The 22683-nt window shown below is 50.9% G+C and overlaps 1 protein-coding gene across 1 annotated transcript in view; it reads left to right on the top strand.

Moving 5' to 3' along the window:
• The window catches only part of lrp2a (low density lipoprotein receptor-related protein 2a), a gene marked incomplete at both ends in the record, with an annotated part of 72209 nt that overhangs the window by 45518 nt on the left and 4008 nt on the right, over positions 1–22683 (top strand). The window contains 24 exons of the mRNA XM_079732632.1: positions 213–344; positions 1077–1278; positions 1768–2063; positions 2595–3261; positions 3697–3867; positions 4689–4912; positions 5530–5707; positions 7951–8147; positions 8529–8774; positions 9542–9670; positions 12280–12399; positions 13596–13712; positions 14244–14360; positions 14973–15110; positions 15655–15777; positions 16355–16483; positions 16913–17044; positions 17483–17614; positions 18036–18179; positions 18703–18868; positions 19642–19770; positions 20240–20460; positions 21986–22165; positions 22529–22648. Of these exons, the coding sequence (XP_079588758.1) occupies positions 213–344; positions 1077–1278; positions 1768–2063; positions 2595–3261; positions 3697–3867; positions 4689–4912; positions 5530–5707; positions 7951–8147; positions 8529–8774; positions 9542–9670; positions 12280–12399; positions 13596–13712; positions 14244–14360; positions 14973–15110; positions 15655–15777; positions 16355–16483; positions 16913–17044; positions 17483–17614; positions 18036–18179; positions 18703–18868; positions 19642–19770; positions 20240–20460; positions 21986–22165; positions 22529–22648 (4410 nt within the window). The remainder of the gene's footprint in view (positions 1–212; positions 345–1076; positions 1279–1767; positions 2064–2594; positions 3262–3696; positions 3868–4688; positions 4913–5529; positions 5708–7950; positions 8148–8528; positions 8775–9541; positions 9671–12279; positions 12400–13595; positions 13713–14243; positions 14361–14972; positions 15111–15654; positions 15778–16354; positions 16484–16912; positions 17045–17482; positions 17615–18035; positions 18180–18702; positions 18869–19641; positions 19771–20239; positions 20461–21985; positions 22166–22528; positions 22649–22683) is intronic.

The raw sequence follows: 22683 nt of genomic DNA, 5'->3' as shown, positions 1-22683 counted from the left end.
GTGTTGTGTGTGGGTCTGTTGTGCGTTGGTCTGATGACCTCATGTTGTGCGTTGGTCTGATGACGTCATGTTGTGCGTTGGTCTGATGACGTTGTGTTCTCTCGCGTTGTGTGTGGGTCTGTTGTGCGTTGGTCTGATGACCTCATGTTGTGCGTTGGTCTGATGACTTCATGTTGTGCGTTGGCCTGATGACGTCGTGTGTCCCCCTACAGACCCGCTGGTGCGGACCTGCAGCCCGGAGCAGTTCCGCTGTGACGACGGCCGCTGCATCGCCGCCTCCTGGATCTGCGACGGAGACAACGACTGTGGGGACCTGAGCGACGAGGACCAGAGACACAACTGTGGTACGTTACAGAGCATTGCACCTCCTCTTATATCTCCTCCTCCTACAACTCATCTCCTCCTACATCTCCTCTCACGTCCACACTCACAGCTAGTCTCACAGCTTCACCCAAAGAGAGAGAGAGACTGTAAACGAGAGAGAGGAAGAAATACAGAGAGAGAAGAGATAGAAAAGAGATAGAGATGAACAGACAGAGAGAGAGAGAGAGAGAGAGACACAGAGACGCAGTGAGAGTGAGTCAGAGAGAGAGAGAGTCAGAGAGAGAGAGAGAGCATCAGAGCATCTTTGGTTCCTGCAGAAGGTTCTCCACGCCAGCCTTGCTGCCAACATTCCTGATTTCTCCCGCCTCACTCGGTGCTTTGTGGGGACGGTGGGGAGTGCCCCCAACCGGCCCCCACCCACCTCCTGCCCCCCTGCTTGGCTTCCTGCCTCCCGGGACAGGGATCCAGACCCTTGCGTCATGTCTCCCCATCGCGCCCCCCCCCCCCCCCCCCCCCCCCCCCCGACAAAAAGACAACACCCCGAAGCACTCTGTGGGGGTGGGGTCGGGGGGGACACACATAAGTCCATCTCTGGGCTGGAGCATCGTCAAGCCTCCGCCCGGGCCTGGAATGTCTGGTGTGTCCATTATTCCGTTTTGGGGAGTCGTGGGGGGGCGTCGTCAGAGAGGGACGTCTGAGTGGCAAACACACGCGTGATTCACATCCTCCCCCCTCCCCCCCTGCGTCCGCAGTGAACCGCAGCTGCACCCAGACGGAGTTCACATGCGTGAACAACCGGCCGCCGCAGCGGACGTGCGTGCCGCGGGACTGGGTGTGCGACGGCGAGGCGGACTGCAGCGACGCACTGGACGAGCACCAGAACTGCACGCGGCGTGACTGCGGCGAGGACGAGTTCGGCTGCACCAACGGCCTCTGCATCCGCAGCTCCTACAGGTCGGACAGGGCAGACCATAATATCCTCTCGTCCCCAGAGCCATAAGAGAGGGCCTGTTCTCAGGCGAACAATTAGTGTGGAATTTGCACCATTTAAAATGTAAAAAAATATGAATTATATGACATTTTATACCCAGGTTACTTTTTCTGCTATTTGTGTTTTGCTACATGGATGACCCTTGCCTTGTTTTGAGAATTTCATTTTACAGAATAATGATGTTTTACTGCACATACATATCCATATAAATGTATATAAATACATATAAATATATATACATAACACCTTGACTTGACTTTTACTTCAGATTCAAACCTTATTTCATGAGACCCACCTTGAGTCAAAACGGCTGGTGTCTCCATGGCGATAAGCATCGTTGACTAACGAACCGTCCCCATAAGAACCGTTACTCCCTCGGGGGGGGGGGGGGGTTCTCTGAGTCACATGACCCCGCGGTACGATGACCACCACGCCTCCGTCTCCGTCCGCAGGTGCGACCGGCGCAACGACTGCGGCGACAGCAGCGACGAGCAGGCCTGCACCTACCAGCCCTGCCAGCAGCAGCAGTTCACCTGCCAGAACGGCCGCTGCGTCTCCCACGACTTCCTGTGCGACGGCGACAACGACTGCGGCGACGAGTCGGACGAGCTGGAGCACCTGTGCCGCACGCAGACGCCCACCTGCCCGCCCGGGCGGTTCGGCTGCGAGAACGGCCGCTGCATCCCCATGAGCGCCGTGTGCGACCGCAGCGACGACTGCTCCGACAACAGCGACGAGAAGGGCTGCGGTGAGTGCTGCTGGAGGTGGAGGTGGTGGTGGTGGTGGTGTTGTCGGAGGGTGTGGTGGTGGCGGTGGAGTTGGAGATGATGGTGCTGGAGGTGGAGGTGGTGGTTGTGGGGATTGATTCCTGGAAAGAGTGGGTCTTTATCAAGTGCGTGTCTCTGTCTAGCCTCCCCTGTCACCAGCTGAGTCTGGCTCTCTGTGATCGCCTGAGCACCATGCGCCCCCTAGAGGTTGGCCGGGGGAATGCAGGGAGGACTCTGTGTTTTGATATATTGAAATATAAATAGATCCCTTTGTTTTTTTGGTAGTTTTTAACCTATATTTAGCTAATGTGCTGCATTTGTATCCATTTTCAGACAAAACTGGGACTAATTAATGCTTAAACATGAATAAGTCGGTGCTTCTCTTTTGAAGGGACATTACATCCCTCATTGTCACGGTTCATATTCATCTGGAGGATCTCCTACAGTAGTTATCTACAGCTGAAAGTCCTCAACTCAACTAACGCTCATCCCCCCCCCCCTCCCCTCCACAGGCATCGACGAGTGCACCGACCCCGGCGTCCACCACTGCGACCACAACTGCACCGACACGCCCACCGGCTTCCTGTGCGGCTGCCGCCACGGCTACCGCCTCATGTCGGACCGCCGGTCGTGCGACGACGTGGACGAGTGCGCCGAGACGCCGGGCGTGTGCGGCCAGCAGTGCGAGAACACGCTGGGCGCCTACGTGTGCAAGTGCGCCCCGGGCTACCTGCGCGAGCCCGACGGCCGCACCTGCCGCCAGAACAGCAACATCGCCCCCTACCTGGTCTTCAGCAACCGCTACTACCTGAGGAACCTGTCGACGGACGGGGAGGCCTACTCCCTCATCCTGCAGGGCCTGAGCAGCGCGGTGGCGCTGGACTACGACCGCGTGGACAGGCGGCTGTACTGGGTGGACGTCAGCCGCAGGGCGATCGAGAGGATGCACTTCAACGGCAGCGGGCGCGAGGCGGTGGTCAGCGGGGTGCTGCACGGGGAGGGCCTGGCGGTGGACTGGGCGGGCAGGAAGCTGTACTGGGTGGACAGCGTGCTGGACTGCCTGCAGGTGGCGGAGCTGGACGGGCGCTTCGTGAAGCGGCTGGCGGAGCACTGCGTGGACGACAACAACACGTGGTGCTTCGAGAACCCGCGCGCCGTCGCCCTGCACCCCCGATACGGGTGAGTGGGGCGGGGGGGCGCGTGGAGGGTGTGAGGGTTTACAGCGGGTGGGGGAGCGAGGTTGGTTAGGTTCAACTTAATCCAATTCAGGAAAGACTGGTAACATTCAGTAAAATTGAGCAGAAGTAGTGTGAAGTGAAATTAAATTAAATTGATAAAATGTAATTTAATTTTGTATAATTGAATTTACATTCAAATTTACATTTTGGGGGTTTTGCAGGCGCTTTTATCCCAAAAGTACATTTGTCAGAAGAAAATGTTAATTTTATTTATTTAAATTGTATTCAGTAAATGTACCTACATTAGAGTTTATAATTGTTCCCTCGAGACACATAGTCATTGATTGTCCCCATGAAATTGTGCCCTCTAAAACTTCATAAGTATCTATTATCTGTGTATGTTGTATGTTTGTGTGTGTGTGTGTGCGTGTGTCAGCTACGTGTTCTGGACCGACTGGGGCAGCAAGGCGTTCATCGGTCGCGTGGGAATGGACGGGAAGGACAAGGCGGCCGTCATCACCACTAAGATCGAGTGGCCCAACGGCCTGACCATCGACTACACCAACGACATGCTGTACTGGTCCGACGCCCACCTCAACTACATCGAGTGAGTCCCAGATCTCCGCTGCTGCAGTCAGGCCGAAACCTCTTAGCCTCATCAGGACAGCCATGACACTTCTCCCCGTCCCTTGAGGGAGGGATCCCTCACTCTGCCTTCCTTCCTCCTTCCTTCCTCACATTCACATTTACATTTTGGGCATTTAGCAGACGCTTTGATCCAAAGCGATTTACAATAAGTACATTGCTCTGTCGGTAAGGTAAGGATGTTCATAGAAGCAAGTGCAAGGCACTAACAATCGGTAGGCTAACCCATTCCCTGTGTACAACAGAGATAGCTAGGACAAGATGCTACACAACTAACTACTATTTTTAAGTGCAAGGATGTACAACTTACAATAAATGCGTACATAAAGTGCCAGGACGTACAACATACAATAAGTGCGTAAGAGGGTTTGGGGTGTAAGGGGGGCAGGCTGAGCAGAGTCCAAGTGAACTCTGAAGAAATGAGTCTGGAGTCTTCCTTGATAGGAAGGGAGTATTTCCTTCGTTTTTGGAGAGTTAAGGTTCAGAGGAGGTCATAACATTTCCCCCCCGATGCCCTATGTGATCTGATTAATAGTATTTAATTATTTAAATAATTAATGGATCCTCTGTGGTGTACTACGTTTTTAACATATATTGAGCTTATGTGTTGCATTTTTTTCAATTGTAAAACAAATTTGTGTCTAACTAATAATTAAGCCGGAATAAGTTGGGTTCTAAATATAGTGAAAGCATATGGTGCTGCATGTGTATAGCCCTGTGATTAAGGGCTCCACATACCAAATGGAAGTGACTAAAGCGCCTCAAACGCCCCCCCCCCTCCAGGTACTCCGACCTGCAGGGCCAGCACCGCCACACGGTGTACGACGGCACGCTGCCCCACCCCTTCGCCCTGACGGTGTTCGAGGAGACGGTGTACTGGACGGACTGGAACACCCGCACCGTGGAGAAGGGCAACAAGTACGACGGCTCCGGGCGCCAGACGCTGGTCAACACCACCCACCGGCCCTTCGACATCCACGTGTGCCACCCCTACCGGCAGCCCATTGGTACGACCCGTCTCCTATTGGTTCGCCGGTCTGTAGTCCTAACACAGACAGGCTTATTCTTTATTTTTCAGACTTATAAAATGACAGCAACAACAATCGAAATACAACAGTACATAACGATGGAACAAATAGTTGCTCACCTATTCATTCACACCGATTTTTCACCAGTGGATAGGCATGTTATCTCACTGCAGAGCAACTTATGATGACACAAACACAGACCATTTTGCCAGTACCTCAAGCATTTGTTGGTCTTTAGGTTTAGTGAGAAGGTAATTCAGAGAGGCTTCTCCTTATTCGCACGAGGTCTTGACATGTCAGTAAACTGAACACGGTCTCTATGTATAGCGGCGTCATCGCGTGCAAACTTCAGAGACAACCAGGAAGGAAAAGCAATTCCACTTATCTGCTTAGCACCAGCGGTAGTGTTATCAGAGATGCTTATCTGTTCAACACCAGCGGTAGTGTTATCAGAGATGCTTATCATCCGCTCATATCCTGATCCTTTCTGCCTCCTCCATCTCCCTGAAGTGTCTCTCCCTCCTGCCGGACAATGGCTGCCTTGTTTTTGAGGGACGGGTGTGACACCCTCTGCCGTGCCCTCCTCTCCTTTACAGTGACCAATCCCTGCGGGGTAAACAACGGCGGTTGCTCGCACCTGTGTCTGATCGGCAGCGGGGGGCGGAGCCACACCTGCGAGTGCCCGGACCACTTCCTGGCCATGCAGATAGGGGGCGTGGCCCGCTGTCTGCCCATGTGCAGCAGCACCCAGTACAGATGTGCTGACAACGAACGGTGGGTTTCACGCTGATGCCTGTGGAGTTTACCGGCGCGGTAGTGCTAGGAGACCTAGAGTCTACTGACAGAGGTCTCTCTGTGGAGGTCTCTCCGGGGGTTTTAAAGTGTGTTGTTGTGAGTCACCAGTGCCTTGGTTGTGTGGACAGTGTTGCACACGCACTGAAAACGTTTGATTTAAATATATGCATTTTTATTTAGTCTTTGTTGCAAACTAAATACACAATCTTGACCCGCAAGTCTCATTATGACACAAGCCCCAGAATGCCCTCTTTATCTACGCTGTGTGTCTGTCAGGTGTATCCCATCTGGATGAGGTGTGACTGTATCTGTGTGTGTCTCAGGTGTATCCCCATCTGGTGGAGGTGTGACTGTATCTGTGTGTGTCTCAGGTGTATCCCATCTGGTGGAGGTGTGACTGTATCTGTGTGTGTCTCAGGTGTATCCCATCTGGATGAGGTGTGACTGTATCTGTGTGTGTCTCAGGTGTATCCCCATCTGGTGGCGGTGTGACTGTATCTGTGTGTGTCTCAGGTGTATCCCCATCTGGTGGAGGTGTGACTGTATCTGTGTGTGTCTCAGGTGTATCCCATCTGGGGGAGGTGTGACTGTATCTGTGTGTGTCTCAGGTGTATCCCATCTGGATGAGGTGTGACTGTATCTGTGTGTGTCTCAGGTGTATCCCATCTGGTGGAGGTGTGACTGTATCTGTGTGTGTCTCAGGTGTATCCCATCTGGATGAGGTGTGACTGTATCTGTATGTGTCTCAGGTGTATCCCCATCTGGTGGCGGTGTGACTGTATCTGTGTGTGTCTCAGGTGTATCCCCATCTGGTGGAGGTGTGACTGTATCTGTGTGTGTCTCAGGTGTATCCCATCTGGGGGAGGTGTGACTGTATCTGTGTGTGTCTCAGGTGTATCCCATCTGGGGGAGGTGTGACTGTATCTGTGTGTGTCTCAGGTGTAGCCCATCTGGATGAGGTGTGACTGTATCTGTGTGTGTCTCAGGTGTATCCCATCTGGGGGAGGTGTGACTGTATCTGTGTGTGTCTCAGGTGTATCCCATCTGGTGGAGGTGTGACTGTATCTGTGTGTGTCTCAGGTGTATCCCCATCTGGTGGAGGTGTGACTGTATCTGTGTGTGTCTCAGGTGTATCCCATCTGGTGGAGGTGTGACTGTATCTGTGTGTGTCTCAGGTGTATCCCCATCTGGATGAGGTGTGACTGTATCTGTGTGTGTCTCAGGTGTATCCCCATCTGGTGGCGGTGTGACTGTATCTGTGTGTGTCTCAGGTGTATCCCCATCTGGTGGAGGTGTGACTGTATCTGTGTGTGTCTCAGGTGTATCCCCATCTGGTGGAGGTGTGACTGTATCTGTGTGTGTCTCAGGTGTATCCCATCTGGGGGAGGTGTGACTGTATCTGTGTGTGTCTCAGGTGTATCCCATCTGGGGGAGGTGTGACTGTATCTGTGTGTGTCTCAGGTGTATCCCATCTGGATGAGGTGTGACTGTATCTGTGTGTGTCTCAGGTGTATCCCATCTGGGGGAGGTGTGACTGTATCTGTGTGTGTCTCAGGTGTATCCCATCTGGTGGAGGTGTGACTGTATCTGTGTGTGTCTCAGGTGTATCCCCATCTGGTGGAGGTGTGACTGTATCTGTGTGTGTCTCAGGTGTATCCCATCTGGTGGAGGTGTGACTGTATCTGTGTGTGTCTCAGGTGTATCCCCATCTGGTGGCGGTGTGACTGTATCTGTGTGTGTCTCAGGTGTATCCCCATCTGGTGGAGGTGTGACTGTATCTGTGTGTGTCTCAGGTGTATCCCCATCTGGTGGAGGTGTGACTGTATCTGTGTGTGTCTCAGGTGTATCCCATCTGGTGGAGGTGTGACTGTATCTGTGTGTGTCTCAGGTGTATCCCATCTGGATGAGGTGTGACTGTATCTGTGTGTGTCTCAGGTGTATCCCCATCTGGTGGAGGTGTGACTGTATCTGTGTGTGTCTCAGGTGTATCCCCATCTGGTGGAGGTGTGACTGTATCTGTGTGTGTCTCAGGTGTATCCCCATCTGGTGGAGGTGTGACTGTATCTGTGTGTGTCTCAGGTGTATCCCCATCTGGTGGAGGTGTGACTGTATCTGTGTGTGTCTCAGGTGTATCCCATCTGGTGGAGGTGTGACTGTATCTGTGTGTGTCTCAGGTGTATCCCCATCTGGTGGAGGTGTGACTGTATCTGTGTGTGTCTCAGGTGTATCCCCATCTGGTGGCGGTGTGACGGCCAGAGGGACTGCAGGGACGGGTCAGACGAGCCGTCCACCTGCCCCAGCCGCCACTGCAGACTGGGGCAGTTCCAGTGCAGCGATGGAAACTGCACCAGCTCCCACCACCTGTGCAACACCAACCAGGACTGCCCCGACGGCTCTGATGAGGACCCCGTGTTGTGTGGTGGGTGACCGTTAGAATAGAGCTGTTCCTTTGTTTTAATCCAACCACAACCGCAGCACCACGCTCAACTTATGCAATTGGCTGCTTCTGATTGGTGCAGATGAACGCTGATAGACGTCTATGTGTCCAGGCTCTCTAGGAATAGTCACAGGAACCTGGTACCAAATAGCTGTTCTTCCGGACTGGGAAATTGAGTTGTCTAAGCGTGTTCGTTCATATACAACACATAGACGAATATATATGAACCAATATATTTACATACATACATTATTTTATCATTTTTAACACCTGAATGCAAATGTAAACATGTATATTGTTTTTTTAGAAATCAACATATATATGGCCATGCTTATGGACCTCCGTGAATGTACCTCCTCCCAGCCACCCACCAGTGTGAGCGCCACCAGTGGCGGTGCGGTAACAAGCGGTGTGTCCCGGAGGCGTGGCAGTGCGACGGCGAGGACGACTGCGGCGACGGGTCGGACGAGGAGCCCGCCCACTGCGCCAGCAGGACCTGCCGGCCCGGGGAGTTCAAGTGCCTCAACGGGCGCTGCGTCCCGCAGAGCTGGCGCTGCGACGCCGACGACGACTGCGGGGACAACTCAGACGAGCCGCTGGAGGAGTGCAGTAAGCTCTTAGCACACGCACACACAGAGCACGTATAGAGCACGCACGCACGCATACACACATACAGAGAACACATACACACACACACACACACACACATAGGGAGCACACACACACACATAGGGAGCACACACACACACATAGGGAGCGCACACACACACACACATAGGGAGCATACACACACACACACACATAGGGAGCACACACACACACACACACATAGGGAGCACACGGACACACACGCACACACACACACACACACACACACACACATATAGGGAGCACACACACACACAAACACACACACACATACAGAGAACACACACACACACACGCACATACAGAGCACGTATAGAGCACACACACACACACACACATATAGGGAGCACACACACACACAAACACACACACATACATACAGAGAACACACACACACACAAACACATCTATAGGGAGCACACACACAAGGACACACATACAGAGCACACACACACACACACACACACAGAGCACACACACACACACACACACACAAAGAGGAACAAGAACAGGGCACAAACAAACACATACAAACACACAGACAACACACAGGCACATAACACACATTATATAGTATAGTATAGAGAGTATAGAGACATACCCATAATCCACAGAGAGCTTTCATGTTTACACACACACACACATCAAACATTGATAACGCAGTACCATTCCCTCTGAACCGTGATGTCCTCCTGTGTTGACGTTGTCGTTACCCTACCCCCCCCCAGTGGGTCCCGCCTATCGCTGTGACAACCACACGGAGTTCGACTGCCGGACCAACTACCGCTGTGTGCCACTGTGGGCTGTGTGCAACGGACACGACGACTGCAGGGACGCCAGCGACGAGCAGGGCTGTGGTGAGCGCACACACACACACACACACACACACACACACACACACACACACACACACACACACACACACACACACACACACACACACACACACACACACACACGCACAAATGTACTGAGCACACACACATGCACACACACACACACTGGCACACACACACACACTGGCACATATGTACAGAGCACACACACGCACATATGTACATAGCACACAAACGCACACAGGTACAGAGCACAAACACACGCACACACATGTACAGAGCACACACACACATGCACACTCACACACACATGTATATAGCACACACACATGTTCATAGCACACACACACGCGCACACACACACGCACGTATGTACATAGCGCACACACACACGTGTGTGTGTGTGTGTGCGTGGTTCTGTAGCTGGATCCCGAGGGCGGCGGGCCTAGTGATCGTTTAGGGGTTGGTTCTGGGTTCCATCGTTAAGGTTCTGCAGTGTTCCTGTGGGTGTTGAGCGGGATGGGTCCGAGCTGACCGCCTAGAACAGCCACCCCACAGAGCGCCACAGTTCAGCCTCAGCTTGCACTGACTTGAACAGACACACAGAACGCTGCTGAGATGGACCAGCCGCCATCTGCTGAGGCAAACCACCTGACGACACCCAACCCATTAACCAATTATCCAATTAACCCACGGAGAACACGACGGGAAACCGACTCAAACGCAGGACAAAGGGATGAGCCGAAAAGGTTTAAAAGAAAACATTGTTAAACCGAACAAAACACAAAAAAAACATTTATCTACGTGCAATTTTTTGTACCAAATTAAAAGTCTGCTAAACGACTCACGATTCGGAACCATCAAACTATCAGACACTGGACGGGTTAGAGTTAAAAACATGGGACACCTCAGCCTATATCTCCCTGTGTCTCGCACTGACCTGAGTGAAGGGTCATTATCACCCCCCCTGCCTCCTCCTCACAGGGGGTTACGGTGTCGCTCAGGGAGCTGCCCTCATTACCCCTCCCCCGCCACACTCTCCCTGAGAGCTCTGCAGATTTATGGGCTGTCCGGGTGCGTGTGTGTGCGTGTGTGTGTGTGTGTGTGTGTGTGTGTGTGTACCATGTTTATTCAGACAAAAGAAATCTGAAATCAAACACGTCACAGACACACACATACACGTCACACACTCACAGACTCTCATTCATACGCACGCACGCACGCACGCACACACACACACACCAACTCGTCCTCCCCCAAGTCTTATCAGCTCCATCAGATTCCGCTCTGTACAGGAGGGGAGATGGGAGCTGGTCTGGTTGTTTCAGAATGTAGCCGTGGGGCCAGATGGGCCCCTAGTGCTATCTCTCTTCCCCTCTCCTCTCTTACCCTCTCCTCCCCTCTCCTCTCCTCTCTTACCCTCTCCTCCCCTCTCCTCTCCTCTCTTACCCTCGCCTCCCCTCTCCTCCCCTCTCCTCTCCTCTCTTACCCTCTCCTCCCCTCTCCTCTCCTCTTTTACCCTCGCCTCCCCTCTCCTCTCCTCTCTTACCCTCTCCTCTTTTTTTCTCTCCTCTCCTCTCCTCTTCTTTTCTCTCTCCTCCTCACGCACACGGCACTGGGTGGTGGAGACGGCTCTCCTCTCCTCTCTGCCTCTCTCCTCTCCTCTTCTCCTCTCCCCTCTCCTTTCCTCTCCTTCTCCTCCTCTTCCTCCTCCTCACACCCCCAGCACTGGGTGGTGGAGACGGCTCTCCTCTCTCCTCTCATCTCCTCTCCTCTCTGCCCCTCTCCTCTCCTCTTCTCGTCTCCTCTCTCCTCTCCTTTCCTCTCTTCCCCTCTCCTCTCCTCCTCCTCACGACCCCAGCCTCGGGTGGTGGAGACAGCTCTCCTCTCGTCTCATCCCCTCCCCTCCTCACACTTCCACTCCCTCACTTCAACCTCATCCCCGCTCAGCGGTCTTATCCCATGGAGTCACACCGCTTGTTTGACCATCCATCAGGGGCATGCCGGGGTGTCTCTCACTCTCCCTCCTCCTCCTTCTCCTTCACCTCCTCCTCCTCCCTCTTCGTCTCCCCCTGTGAGATGACTAAATGTTTGAATGAGAAGAGGAGAAACAGGTTCACTTTAGATTACGTTCACGTGATCTATATGTCTGCTGTATTCAACTTTGTAATCAGATTGATACTTGATTCTAAAATGCCTCCCTATAAAAATGTTTTACTGCTTTAACCATTAAATACAAGAACGTTTGAAACGGTGCAGTCATTGATGCTGTGGTAATGGTATTTTACTGATGACAATTCAGTGATAATACAGTTCATTCTGCAGATACAGCTCCCGAGACCAGCCATGGCATCCTCTCAAGCTAACTGACCTCTCTCTCCCTCTCTCTCTCCCTCCCTCTCCCTCTCCCTCTCCCTCCCTCTCTCCCTCTCTCTCCCTCTCCCTCTCCCTCTCCCTCTCCTTCCCTCTCTCTCTCTCTCTCCCTCTCCCTCTCTCTCTCTCTCTCTCTCTCTCTCTCTCTCTCTCTCTCTCTCTCTCTCTCTCTCTCTCTCTCTCTCTCCTCTCCCTCTCCCTCTCCTTCCCTCTCTTTCTCTGTCTCTCTCTCTCTCTCTCTCTCTCTCTCTTTCCAGACGAGATGACCTGCGACCCTCTCGGAGACTTCCGCTGTGACAACCACCAGTGCTTGCCACTCCGGTGGAGGTGTGACGGAGCCGATGACTGCGGGGACAACTCGGACGAGCATGGCTGCAGTGAGTCTGAAGTCCAACCCCTCAGCCAAACTCACTTGGTTGCTGAGAACCACGAGATAGTTGCACATCGTCTGTACTGGAATACTTTCCTTTGTACATAAGTCAGTTCTCTCTTTTAACCTGCTTTCCAGTCCGTCTTCAACGTCCAGAAATGCAAAAAAAAAACAACAACAAAAAAAGCATACTCGAGAATTCCGACTTTAGTCTCAGAATTCTGACTTTCAACTCATAACTAGGAAAAACCCATGTGGCCCTAATCCTCTTTTGTCTACGTGATCCCCCTCGAACAAACAAGGAAACTAACATCCAACTTCTCCGGTCAGCGTTTGGTTACCGTCCTGTACGACGCAAAGTGCCTCTCACTCTACAGGAATGACCCTTCTTCAGCCTGTGACATTAAAGTCAGAATTTGGAACTTTATTCTCAGAATTTAGCCACTATTCTCTGAATTGTGACTTCAAACTCAGTGGCCCTAATCCTCTTCCGTAGTTTTCCTCGTGTGGTCAGGCAGAATGATTCACTGTGGGATCTCAGCTCCGGCCCCCCTTAGATGAATTAGCTGCTCTGATGTGCTGGAGAAGGGGCCGGCTATCTGGTCCCTTCTCCAGCACTCCTAGCCTGGTCAGATAATGTTAGAGAGAGACATCGGCCGTCCGCGGCGGTGGGGGGCGGTGACAGGCTGTGTTATCAGGAGACGAGAGTCACCCCGCTGCCCTCCGGAGAGCTTAAACCCGTCTGAGGAGGGGGCAGCTCACGGTGAGGGCGGCAGCCCCGGGACTAAATCACAGCGCTGCCCCGTCGGGAACGCTGACGCTGTTCCCCTGGTTACGGCCTCGGGGCCTGCCAAGATACCGCAGGGCCAATAAATTGCCGTCTGTGTTTGTGTGCGCTGAGGATGATGTCATTTTAAAGCTGTAAGCCTCCGTTCTAGTGAGGCTACGTATTGTAAATAACACGGTTGCGTAGGTACGCTACATCAATAAATAAATACTGTTTTGTTTTTTACCTGATATATTTACAAAAGTCTTGCCAATGTTTTTACCTGTTTATATTTTCAAAAGTTTTGCCCCAAAACCGATAGACAGATATTTAACCTCCCTCCCTCCTCACAACAAAAAAAGTAAACTAATGTGAGTTTCTCCCTCTTCTTCTTCCTCTTCTTCTTCTTCTTCTTCTCCTGTGTTTTCCGCGCCCAGCCCCGCGTGTTTGCACGGAGAGCGAGTTCCGTTGTGATAATCTGCACTGCATTCCCAACCGCTGGGCCTGCGACCATGACAACGACTGCGAGGACAACTCGGATGAAAGGGACTGCGGTGAGTGTTGGCTCTCTGAATGTCGGCCCCCAGTCGCTCCCCCCCCCCGGGGGGGGTCTGGCCCCGTGTCAGCTACTCCAAGGCCTCGCTGAGCCAAGAAGTAACCAACAACACAACACTACTACAATACTATGAGTGTAAACAACTGAACTGAACTGAATTGCTGTGCATTTTTGTAGCTCTCATGTCTAACCCATGGTGGTTTGAATAACGATTGTATTTTTATATGTTTTAATGGAGTCTATTGGCATCATGTTATACTGTTGTTATCTGTTGCTGTGCGTTTTCTTTAATGTGTTTTACTTTTCAGCCATCCTGTGCCTAGCTTAATATCTTGCTAAAGAACTACAGTCGAAAATTAGCCTGCTGGCTAACACTGGCACATTTACAGAAATGTAGATTAATGTGCACTGTCCTTACAACAAATAAATGAAATGAATAAGAACACGCTATAGACCAACAGGATCACTATGTATGTTTGTACACACACCAACTTTGACAACACTGTGTCCTGTGTTGTCTCGGTAACAGAGCTGAGGACTTGCCAGCCCGACTACTTCCAGTGCGACAGCGGCCACTGCGTTGCCGAGCGCTTCAAGTGCGACGGGAACGCGGATTGTGTGGACTTCACCGACGAGAGTGCCTGTCGTAAGTCATGGGCCGGAGCCCGAACCGCTTCCTGTTGCCGCGCGATTCAACCATGGATGGACTTCTAATCACATTCAATAAAATAAAATAAAATTCATAATAATAATAATAATTGATCAGTTTTTTATAGCGCTTTGCTAAATACTCAAAGACGCTTTACAAATAAGACAGGAATACATACAGACAGTACAGACAAACAAAAGGGAAAAAATAAACAACACCGCAACAATAGGCAACACATTAAGAGAGCGGGAGAGATTGGAAGATGGCGGAGGAAGATTTGTCAAATGTTGTAGGTCAGAGTTTGGGATGGCCAGAGGGAGGGAGTTCCAGAGGGTAGGGGCGGCGATGGCGAAGGCTCTGTCCCCCAGGGTGCGATACTTGGTCTGTATTGCATTTGTATTTGTAAATTGCATTTGTTTAGCCCTTAATCAAAGGGTACAGTCTCAAAGGGCTTAACAGGCCATATATTTATGAGACCCCCCGGACCCTAGCCCCCCCTAAAGGGACAGAAGAAACTCCCTGAATAATTCATTCACACACACCGTTGTGATGAAGGTGTTCACCTCATGAAAGATGACGGACAATATTCCTGCGTGTGTGTCTTCCCAGCGACACGCTACCCCAACGGCACCTACTGCCCGCCCTTCCTGTTCGAGTGCAAGAACCACGTGTGCGTGCAGCACCACTGGAAGTGTGACGGAGACAACGACTGTGGGGACCAATCGGACGAGGAGCTCCACCTGTGCTGTAAGACACACACATGCACACACACACACACACATATAAAGGCACATACACACACGCATGCATGCACACACGCACGCACACGCAGGCACGCACACAAACACAAACTCACACACATACACACACACATACATGCACATACGAAGAGACACACACACACGCAGACACACACACACATACATACACACACACACACACACACACACACACACACACACATACACGCACATACGAAGAGACACACACACATGCACGCACGCACACACAGACACACACGCATATACGAACCCATGCACGCACGAACACACACAGACAAACACACGTACATGCACACGCACACACAGACACACCCACAAACACACTCGCACAAACACACATAAACACACACCACAGTTTATAAAAAACAACCAGTATACTGCTGCATAAATTTTGGATTTTTAATTGATCCACTCATTGTCCACTGAAGCAAGCAACAAGATTAAGTCTTGGCGACCAGGCCACATTGCACAGAGTAACCCCAGCGATCCCCCCCCACCCCCCTCCCCAGTGGACATCCCGTGTGAAGGAGCCTTCCGGTTCCGCTGCGACAACAACCGCTGTGTGTACAGCCACGAGCTCTGCAACTCAGTGGACGACTGTGGGGACGGCAGCGACGAGAAGCCGGACAACTGTGAGCAGATACACTCTCCCAATACTCAATACCCAGTGACACTCAGTACGGCTCAATACTCATTAATACTCAGCAGCAGTCATTACTCAATAGTCAATATACGTGAGACAAGCATTTCCATGTAGACATTTACATTTAGGGCATTTAACAGAGTCTTTTATCCAAAGCGACTTACAATTAGTACATTTGTCAGCAGAAAGAGAAACAATATATCACTGTCGGTACAGTAAAGAGTATACAAGCATTGAGTGTGTGTTCTGAAAGCATGGCACAGGGGAGGGTGTTGAGCGAAACTGTCTGAGTGAACAACCATCTTAGACCCTCTTAGATCTAAGACCATATTACAATATGCTGATGGTTAAATGTGCATTCAGGCACCTTTTAAAGATCAGTAACAGTTAACATGTACTCCGAGACACCGCCACATCCCTCCAGGTTGGCAGTCACTCTCCTCTCCATCCATTTTCCTCTCTCCCTGGGATGGGATCATACACCCCCCCCCCCCCATCTATTCTGTCATGACCGTCACCACGGCAACACGTGCCTCATCGGTTTCCCCCCCCCCTCCCCCCCTCAGGCCGGGAGCCCACCCCCGGGCCGTGCTCGGAGGACCAGTACAAGTGCGAGAACGGCCAGTGCGTCCCCCAGCTGTACGTGTGCGATGACTACGATGACTGCGGTGACCAATCAGACGAGCTGGGCTGCTGTAAGATGATGAGGAGATGATTTTAACAACGAAATAGGAACCGTATCCATGGGGATGCATCCGTGTTTTTTTTTCTTTATGAATTATTCTTGGGGAATTATACCATATTCATAATGCAATAAAAATATATTTAAATATTTCTCTTTAGTTAAACCTGTGTTATGCAGCTATTTTACTGCAGCTATTATATTTTCATATTACTTAAATTTAGACAGCTGTCTGAAACGTTGAAAGCTTTACCTGTAGTAACAACTCCAGCCACGAGAGGCTGCTAATGGGATAACGTACAAAAAATGAATACAACTAAGAACGAAAGAAAACTTAATGAATTAAACGAATGTGAATATAAAATCGGATTGATATGTGAAAAATGCATGACATCGTCTACTACTATTGTGTAACCCACAATGCATTGCTGCGCCTCCTCAGTCAACGACAGCGAACGCTCCTGCGCTGAGAAACTCTGTGAGCACAACTGCACCGACGTGACGGGCGGGGGCTTTCTGTGCTCCTGCAGACCCGGGTACAAACCCACCCCCTCCGACCGGAGCACCTGCCAAGGTATACACCTGTGTGTGTGTGTCTGTGTCTGTTTGTCTGTGTGTGTGTCTGTGTCTGGCTGGCTTGCTGGCTGGCTCTGCGACATAGTATCCTCTGTGTGTGTGTGTGTGTGTGTGTTTATGTGTGTGTCTGTGTGTGTGTGTGTGCGTCTGTATTTGTCTGGCTGGCATGGCGATATAGCATCCTTTGTGTGTTTGTGTGTGTGTCTATGCTTATGTGCGTGTGTCTATCAATGCTAGATAGCATCCTGTGCGTGCGTGTGTGCGTGTCCATATGATTAAATATACGTGGGATTTAGGGTTAGTGTGTTGGCCCAAGCGACATTCCTAATGTTATCGTCCTCATGTGAACTTGTGTCCTTGTTTTCTCCCTTCTTGTGTCCCCTCTCCTGGCCTCCTCTCTCCTTGCGTCCTCTCTCCTCGGCCCCCCACTCCCCAGACGTGGATGAGTGTGCGGTGTTCGGGACGTGCCCCCAGGTCTGCAGCAACACCAAGGGGGGCTACGGCTGCTTCTGCGCCGCCGGGTTCACCTCGGTGGGGCAGCCCCACGGCCGGGAGTGCGCCGCTCAGGGTAACACAACCAGCCTAGACACATAATAGATTAACATAATATGACTCTACACCCCCTGGCCTCGTCACGCTGTTTTAGTTGTTTTCCGCTACGCTGTGAATAAAACATTATGCATTGATAAAAAGGAGTGCATGCATTCTTAGCATAGCCCGTCGGAATCGAACCTTCAAAAACGCACGCACGCAAGCGAGCAACCACGCGCACGCACACGGGCACACACAGACGCATGCGCACACACACAAACACTAAACTAAACACGCACACACACACACACACTCACTCACACACTCTTGGGCAGTTGAGCTAGGCAGGACAGGACTCTTTCAGGTGAACACAGTCTATTTATTTCTGTCGTTTGTCGTTCCAGCTGTCGGTAGGTCCTCTTGTAATCGGTTTGTCTGGTAATGTTTTGTGTGTGTAGGAAACCCTCCGGTGCTGCTGCTGCCCGACAACGTCCGCATCCGGCGCTTCAACCTGTCCTCGGAGCAGTACTCAGACTACCTGGACAACGCTGAGCACATTCAGGCCATGGACTACCTGTGGGACCCCCAGGGGGAGGGACTGAGTAAGGCCCCTCCCCCCTCCCTCAATAACATTTACATTCACGTTGTGGGAGTTTAGCAGACGCCTTTATTTAAAGCAACGAAAAATAAGTACATTTTTCAGAAGAAAGAGAAACAATATTAGTGCGGCAGATAAGTGAAAAAATCGTTCAAATTGTGATACAGGCGCCAAACTTTGCGTGCACATCTCTCTTGGGCCAAGGTTATATATCGCTGTCTGTACAGTGAGGATGTTCATAGAAACAAGGGCCAAGCACTAACAATCGCTAGATTAACCCATTCCCCGTATGCAACAAAGATAGCTTTGATAAGACGCTACACAATGTGAAGTACTATTTTTAAGTGATATCATATCATCATCATATGCTATCATCTCCTCATATATTTTCACTGCAAAGGCGTATCATGAATATCGATTTTTGTAAAAAAAAAAAAAAAAAGTATTTGGTATCTGTATTTTGTTAAGTATTTGTAGTATTTCATTCAAATGTTCCTTTATTCCTCCATTCGTCGCGTGTCCTCCAGGCGTGGTGTACTGGACGGTCCGGGGCCACAGCATCCAGTTTGGCTCCATCAAGCGGGCGTACATGACCACCTTCCTCGACGACGGGAACAACCCCGTGAAGGAGGTGGACCTGAACCTGCGCTACGTGACCAACCCCGAGGGCCTCGCCGTGGACTGGATCACTGGGTGAGACCCCTCGGGAGACTGCTCCCGGACCTGAGACCACCCGAGCAGGAGCCAAATGCATCCGAGTTAGAGTCGCTGCAGAAACAGTCCCAAGTTAGTTAGTTAGTTAGTTCGTTTCTTTATTGTCCCCAAGGGGATGATTGTTTTCACACAGTCAAGTTGGTTTCAGGGCAGCATACATTTGGAAAGACGCAGCACAGTGTAGCAACACTGTGCGGCACACGGATACCACATATACCACATATACAACAGATAACCGATAAACCCTCTTACCACATTTACCACAGAAAAACATGTAGACAGAAATAAACATGACATGGACATGACAAGTGCTGGTTAATTAAAGTGGAAATTGTGCAGAAGAAAAGCTTCAGGATTCAGGACACAATGTTGGCAATGTTAGAAAACTGAATCAAATTGTATTTCTGACGCATATTATATTCGATTAGATGCAATTTTATTAATCCCTCGTAGGATAAATATGTCTGTTGCAACAGCCCAGCAGCAGTGGAAAAACAGAGGATAAAATATCCCTAAAATAATAAAAAATACGATAAAAATACAAAGTACTAATGCAAACAATATATTTTGTGCAAAATAGTATGACAAAGTCAAGTGAAACAACAAGAACAAGACATGAGTTCGATGTTTTTGCTCATAGTGGTAGTGCATCAGAGAATGTTCATCTCAACAAAGTGTGTTCTAGAATCAACCCCAGACTAGGGGTTGACTAGAATCAATCGTCTACAACCCTGTGTCTCGTTCCCTCCCAGACACATTTACTGGACGGACGCGGGGACCAATCGGATCGAAGTGGCTGAGTTAGACGGCCGCTACAGGAAGTGGCTGATCTATACCGACCTCGACCAGCCAGCCGCCATCGTGGTCAATCCTTCACTCGGGTAAGAGGATTCAATGGTAAACGGACTGCATTTATACAGCGCTTTGCTATCCAGTGGCCACTCAAAAGCGTTTTACAATGTTGCCTCACATTCATGCACACATTCACACACCGACGGCGGTGTTAACCATTTAAGGCAACAGCCAGCTTGTTGGAGGCAGTTAGGGTGAGGAGTCTTGCTCAGGGACACCTCGACACTCAGATAGGAGGAGCTAGCAACCTTCCGGTTGCTAGTTCAATCCCCGGCTCCTCAGGCTTGGCTGGTAATTGGCTGGTTGGCTGGTAATCCAGGTTACCAGCCAACCCGCTCAGCTAGGAGGAGCCGGGGATTGACCTAGCAACCTTCAGGTTACCAGCCAGCCCGCTCTACCCCCTGAGCCACAGAAGCCCCCCCCCCCCACTGTTCCCTTGCCTCCGGTCCTGTCTGACCGATCCGTGTGTAACGAGGGGTTCTGCGTTTGGACGGACAGCACCATGTACTGGACGGACTGGGGCCGGAGACCCCGGATCGAGTCTGCCTGGATGGACGGCGGGCACCGGCAGACCCTGCTGGAGGAGGACCTGGGCTGGCCCACCGGCCTCACCGTGGACTACCTGAACGGGGACCGGCTCTACTGGTGCGACTCCAAGGAGAACGTCATCGGCTCCATGAGGCCGGACGGCGCCGACAGGAAGGTCCTCGTTTCAGGAGGTAAGGGGCGATCTAACGGTGTTTCAAAACAAGAGCGGGTATCAGAAATAGTTTGAATATACACCATTTACGTTGACATTTAGGGCATGTAGCAGACGCTTTTATCCAAAGCGACTTACAATAATTACATTTGTCAGAAGAAGAGAAACAATATATCGCTGTCGGTACAGTTAGGATGTTCATAGAACCAAGTGCCAAGCAACTAACAAACTAACAATCGCTAGGTTAACACATTCATTAATGAGTTCCCCTAGCCTACCTAGGCTCCCCCAGTAGCTAGAAATTTTGTTTCTAGCCCTAGGAATTCTGCTCCGCCTTTGAGAAAACTAAGCTCAGATGCGTCGTTTTGGAATTTTCCCCGTATGTCGTCATAAGGGGAGATGCCACCTCCCCCTTCTCTGCCTTGCCGGCCCAGAGAATTTGGCCCGCCAATGAGACACGACCGTGCGAGCGCCACATGTGTGGGTGTGTGTGTGATTACACACACTGTAACGCAAGTGTTGTACACTTCTTTGTTATTTGGATAACCGTTCTGCTGTTGGTGTTATGGCGCATAACACGTCGGTTCTTTGACGTCTCTGGTATTTCCACAACGAGACTGTAGTTGGGGTTATCTCAGCCATGATTTAAGAGGAATTGGGGGAAAGGAACTTTGGCTTTGACTCCCTGAAGTACATGAACCGCGACATGGAGGAGAAAGGGATTGTTGCCCGGGAATGTCTCCCGCTTGAGCCCCGCTGCCCGCTGCTGAGAGACCACCGCCTCAGCGCTGCCCGCTGCCGAGGCGTCGAGAAGAGGGGCTCAAGTGGGAAACAATCGCGGGCAACAATCCCTTCCTACCATGTCGTGGTTCAGTCTACTTCAGATTGATGTGGACGTGGAAGAACCAGAGACGTCGGAGAACCCGACGCAGTCGTTTGAGAATCATAATATTGTCTTGAGGCGCACAACTTTTGGCCGTGATAATATATATTATATCGCCATTGCGACACATCCACTGTAAACAGAGCGCATGGTACCGTGGCCGCAAGCTGCTCAGGGCCACACCCCCACCCTCCTCCTTGACCCGCCTCGCTCCTCCTCATTAAAGTTACAGACAACGAAACGGCGCGTTTGGGGAAAGCTCAATGTGCGACTGGCTCGTAGTGGCTGTAACTCTGCACCACGGCTGAATTTCAGGAACCTCTTAAAATACTGTGTTATGGGCCCACTAATATCTATATTAAAGCATCCATAAAGTAGCATGCCATGGGATCTTTAATAAAGATAGCTAGAATAAGATGCTACACAATGCCAAGTGCTATTTTCAAGTGCAAGAACGTACAACAGACAATAAGTGTGTACATTATGTACCTTCTACACCCTTGTGCTTCTGGCACAGCCAGTTACATATTGTTAATGTTGTTTGTTTAGATTATTATTATTAGGTTATTATTCGAGCACTTAATGTGCATATGTAGGGGTATGTGTGTGTGTGTATTTGCGTGTGTTTCTATCGCCGACCACAACGTTTCCCTGGCTCCAGACATCGGGAACCCGTACAGCCTGGACGTGTTCGAGGGCCACGTCTACTGGACCACCAAGGAGAGGGGCGAGGTGTGGAAGATGGACAAGTTTGGGAGCGGGAACAAAGTCAAGGTTCTGACCATCAACCCCTGGCTGACTCAGGTCCGCATCTACCAGGAGCACCGGCACAACCACTCAGGTGAACCACCAGGCCGGTCAGGTTGACACTGATGGGGCCTTCTTCATAGTTAGTCTCTAAGGACTTCACAAGCCCACATTGTATGACAACCATCTAACCCCATTGTCTATTCCATTCTTTCATTCATTTTGGATCGATTCATTTTATTTTGATCAATACCCTCATTTATAAAATGATATCCTTTTATGTTTTTTTTTTAATTGTCATTTGGGTAAAGATTAGGGGTCAGAGTTTGGGTTAGGGTTAGGTTTCTGGGTTAGGATTCAGGGTTAGGGGTCAGTATGGGTCAGGGTTAAGGGTCATGGTTATGGGTCAGGGTTTGGATCAGGGATCCCAGGTGTTGACCACGTCCTCTCCCCCCAGTGGTGAACCCGTGCAGGGACACGTGCAGCCATCTGTGTCTGCTGCGTCCGGGCGGCTACACCTGTGCCTGTCCTGAGGGCTCCTCCATGTCCAGCTTCAACCCCAACAAGTGCGACGCAGGTACGCTTGAGTGGAACCGCCTGGCTGTTCCCCCA

The sequence above is a fragment of the Pollachius pollachius genome, assembly GCF_949987615.1.
Source record: "Pollachius pollachius genome assembly, chromosome: 3".
Classification (NCBI taxonomy): domain Eukaryota; kingdom Metazoa; phylum Chordata; class Actinopteri; order Gadiformes; family Gadidae; genus Pollachius; species Pollachius pollachius.
The sequence above is the reverse complement of the archived record's forward strand: the minus strand, read 5'-3'. Positions and strand labels throughout refer to the sequence as shown.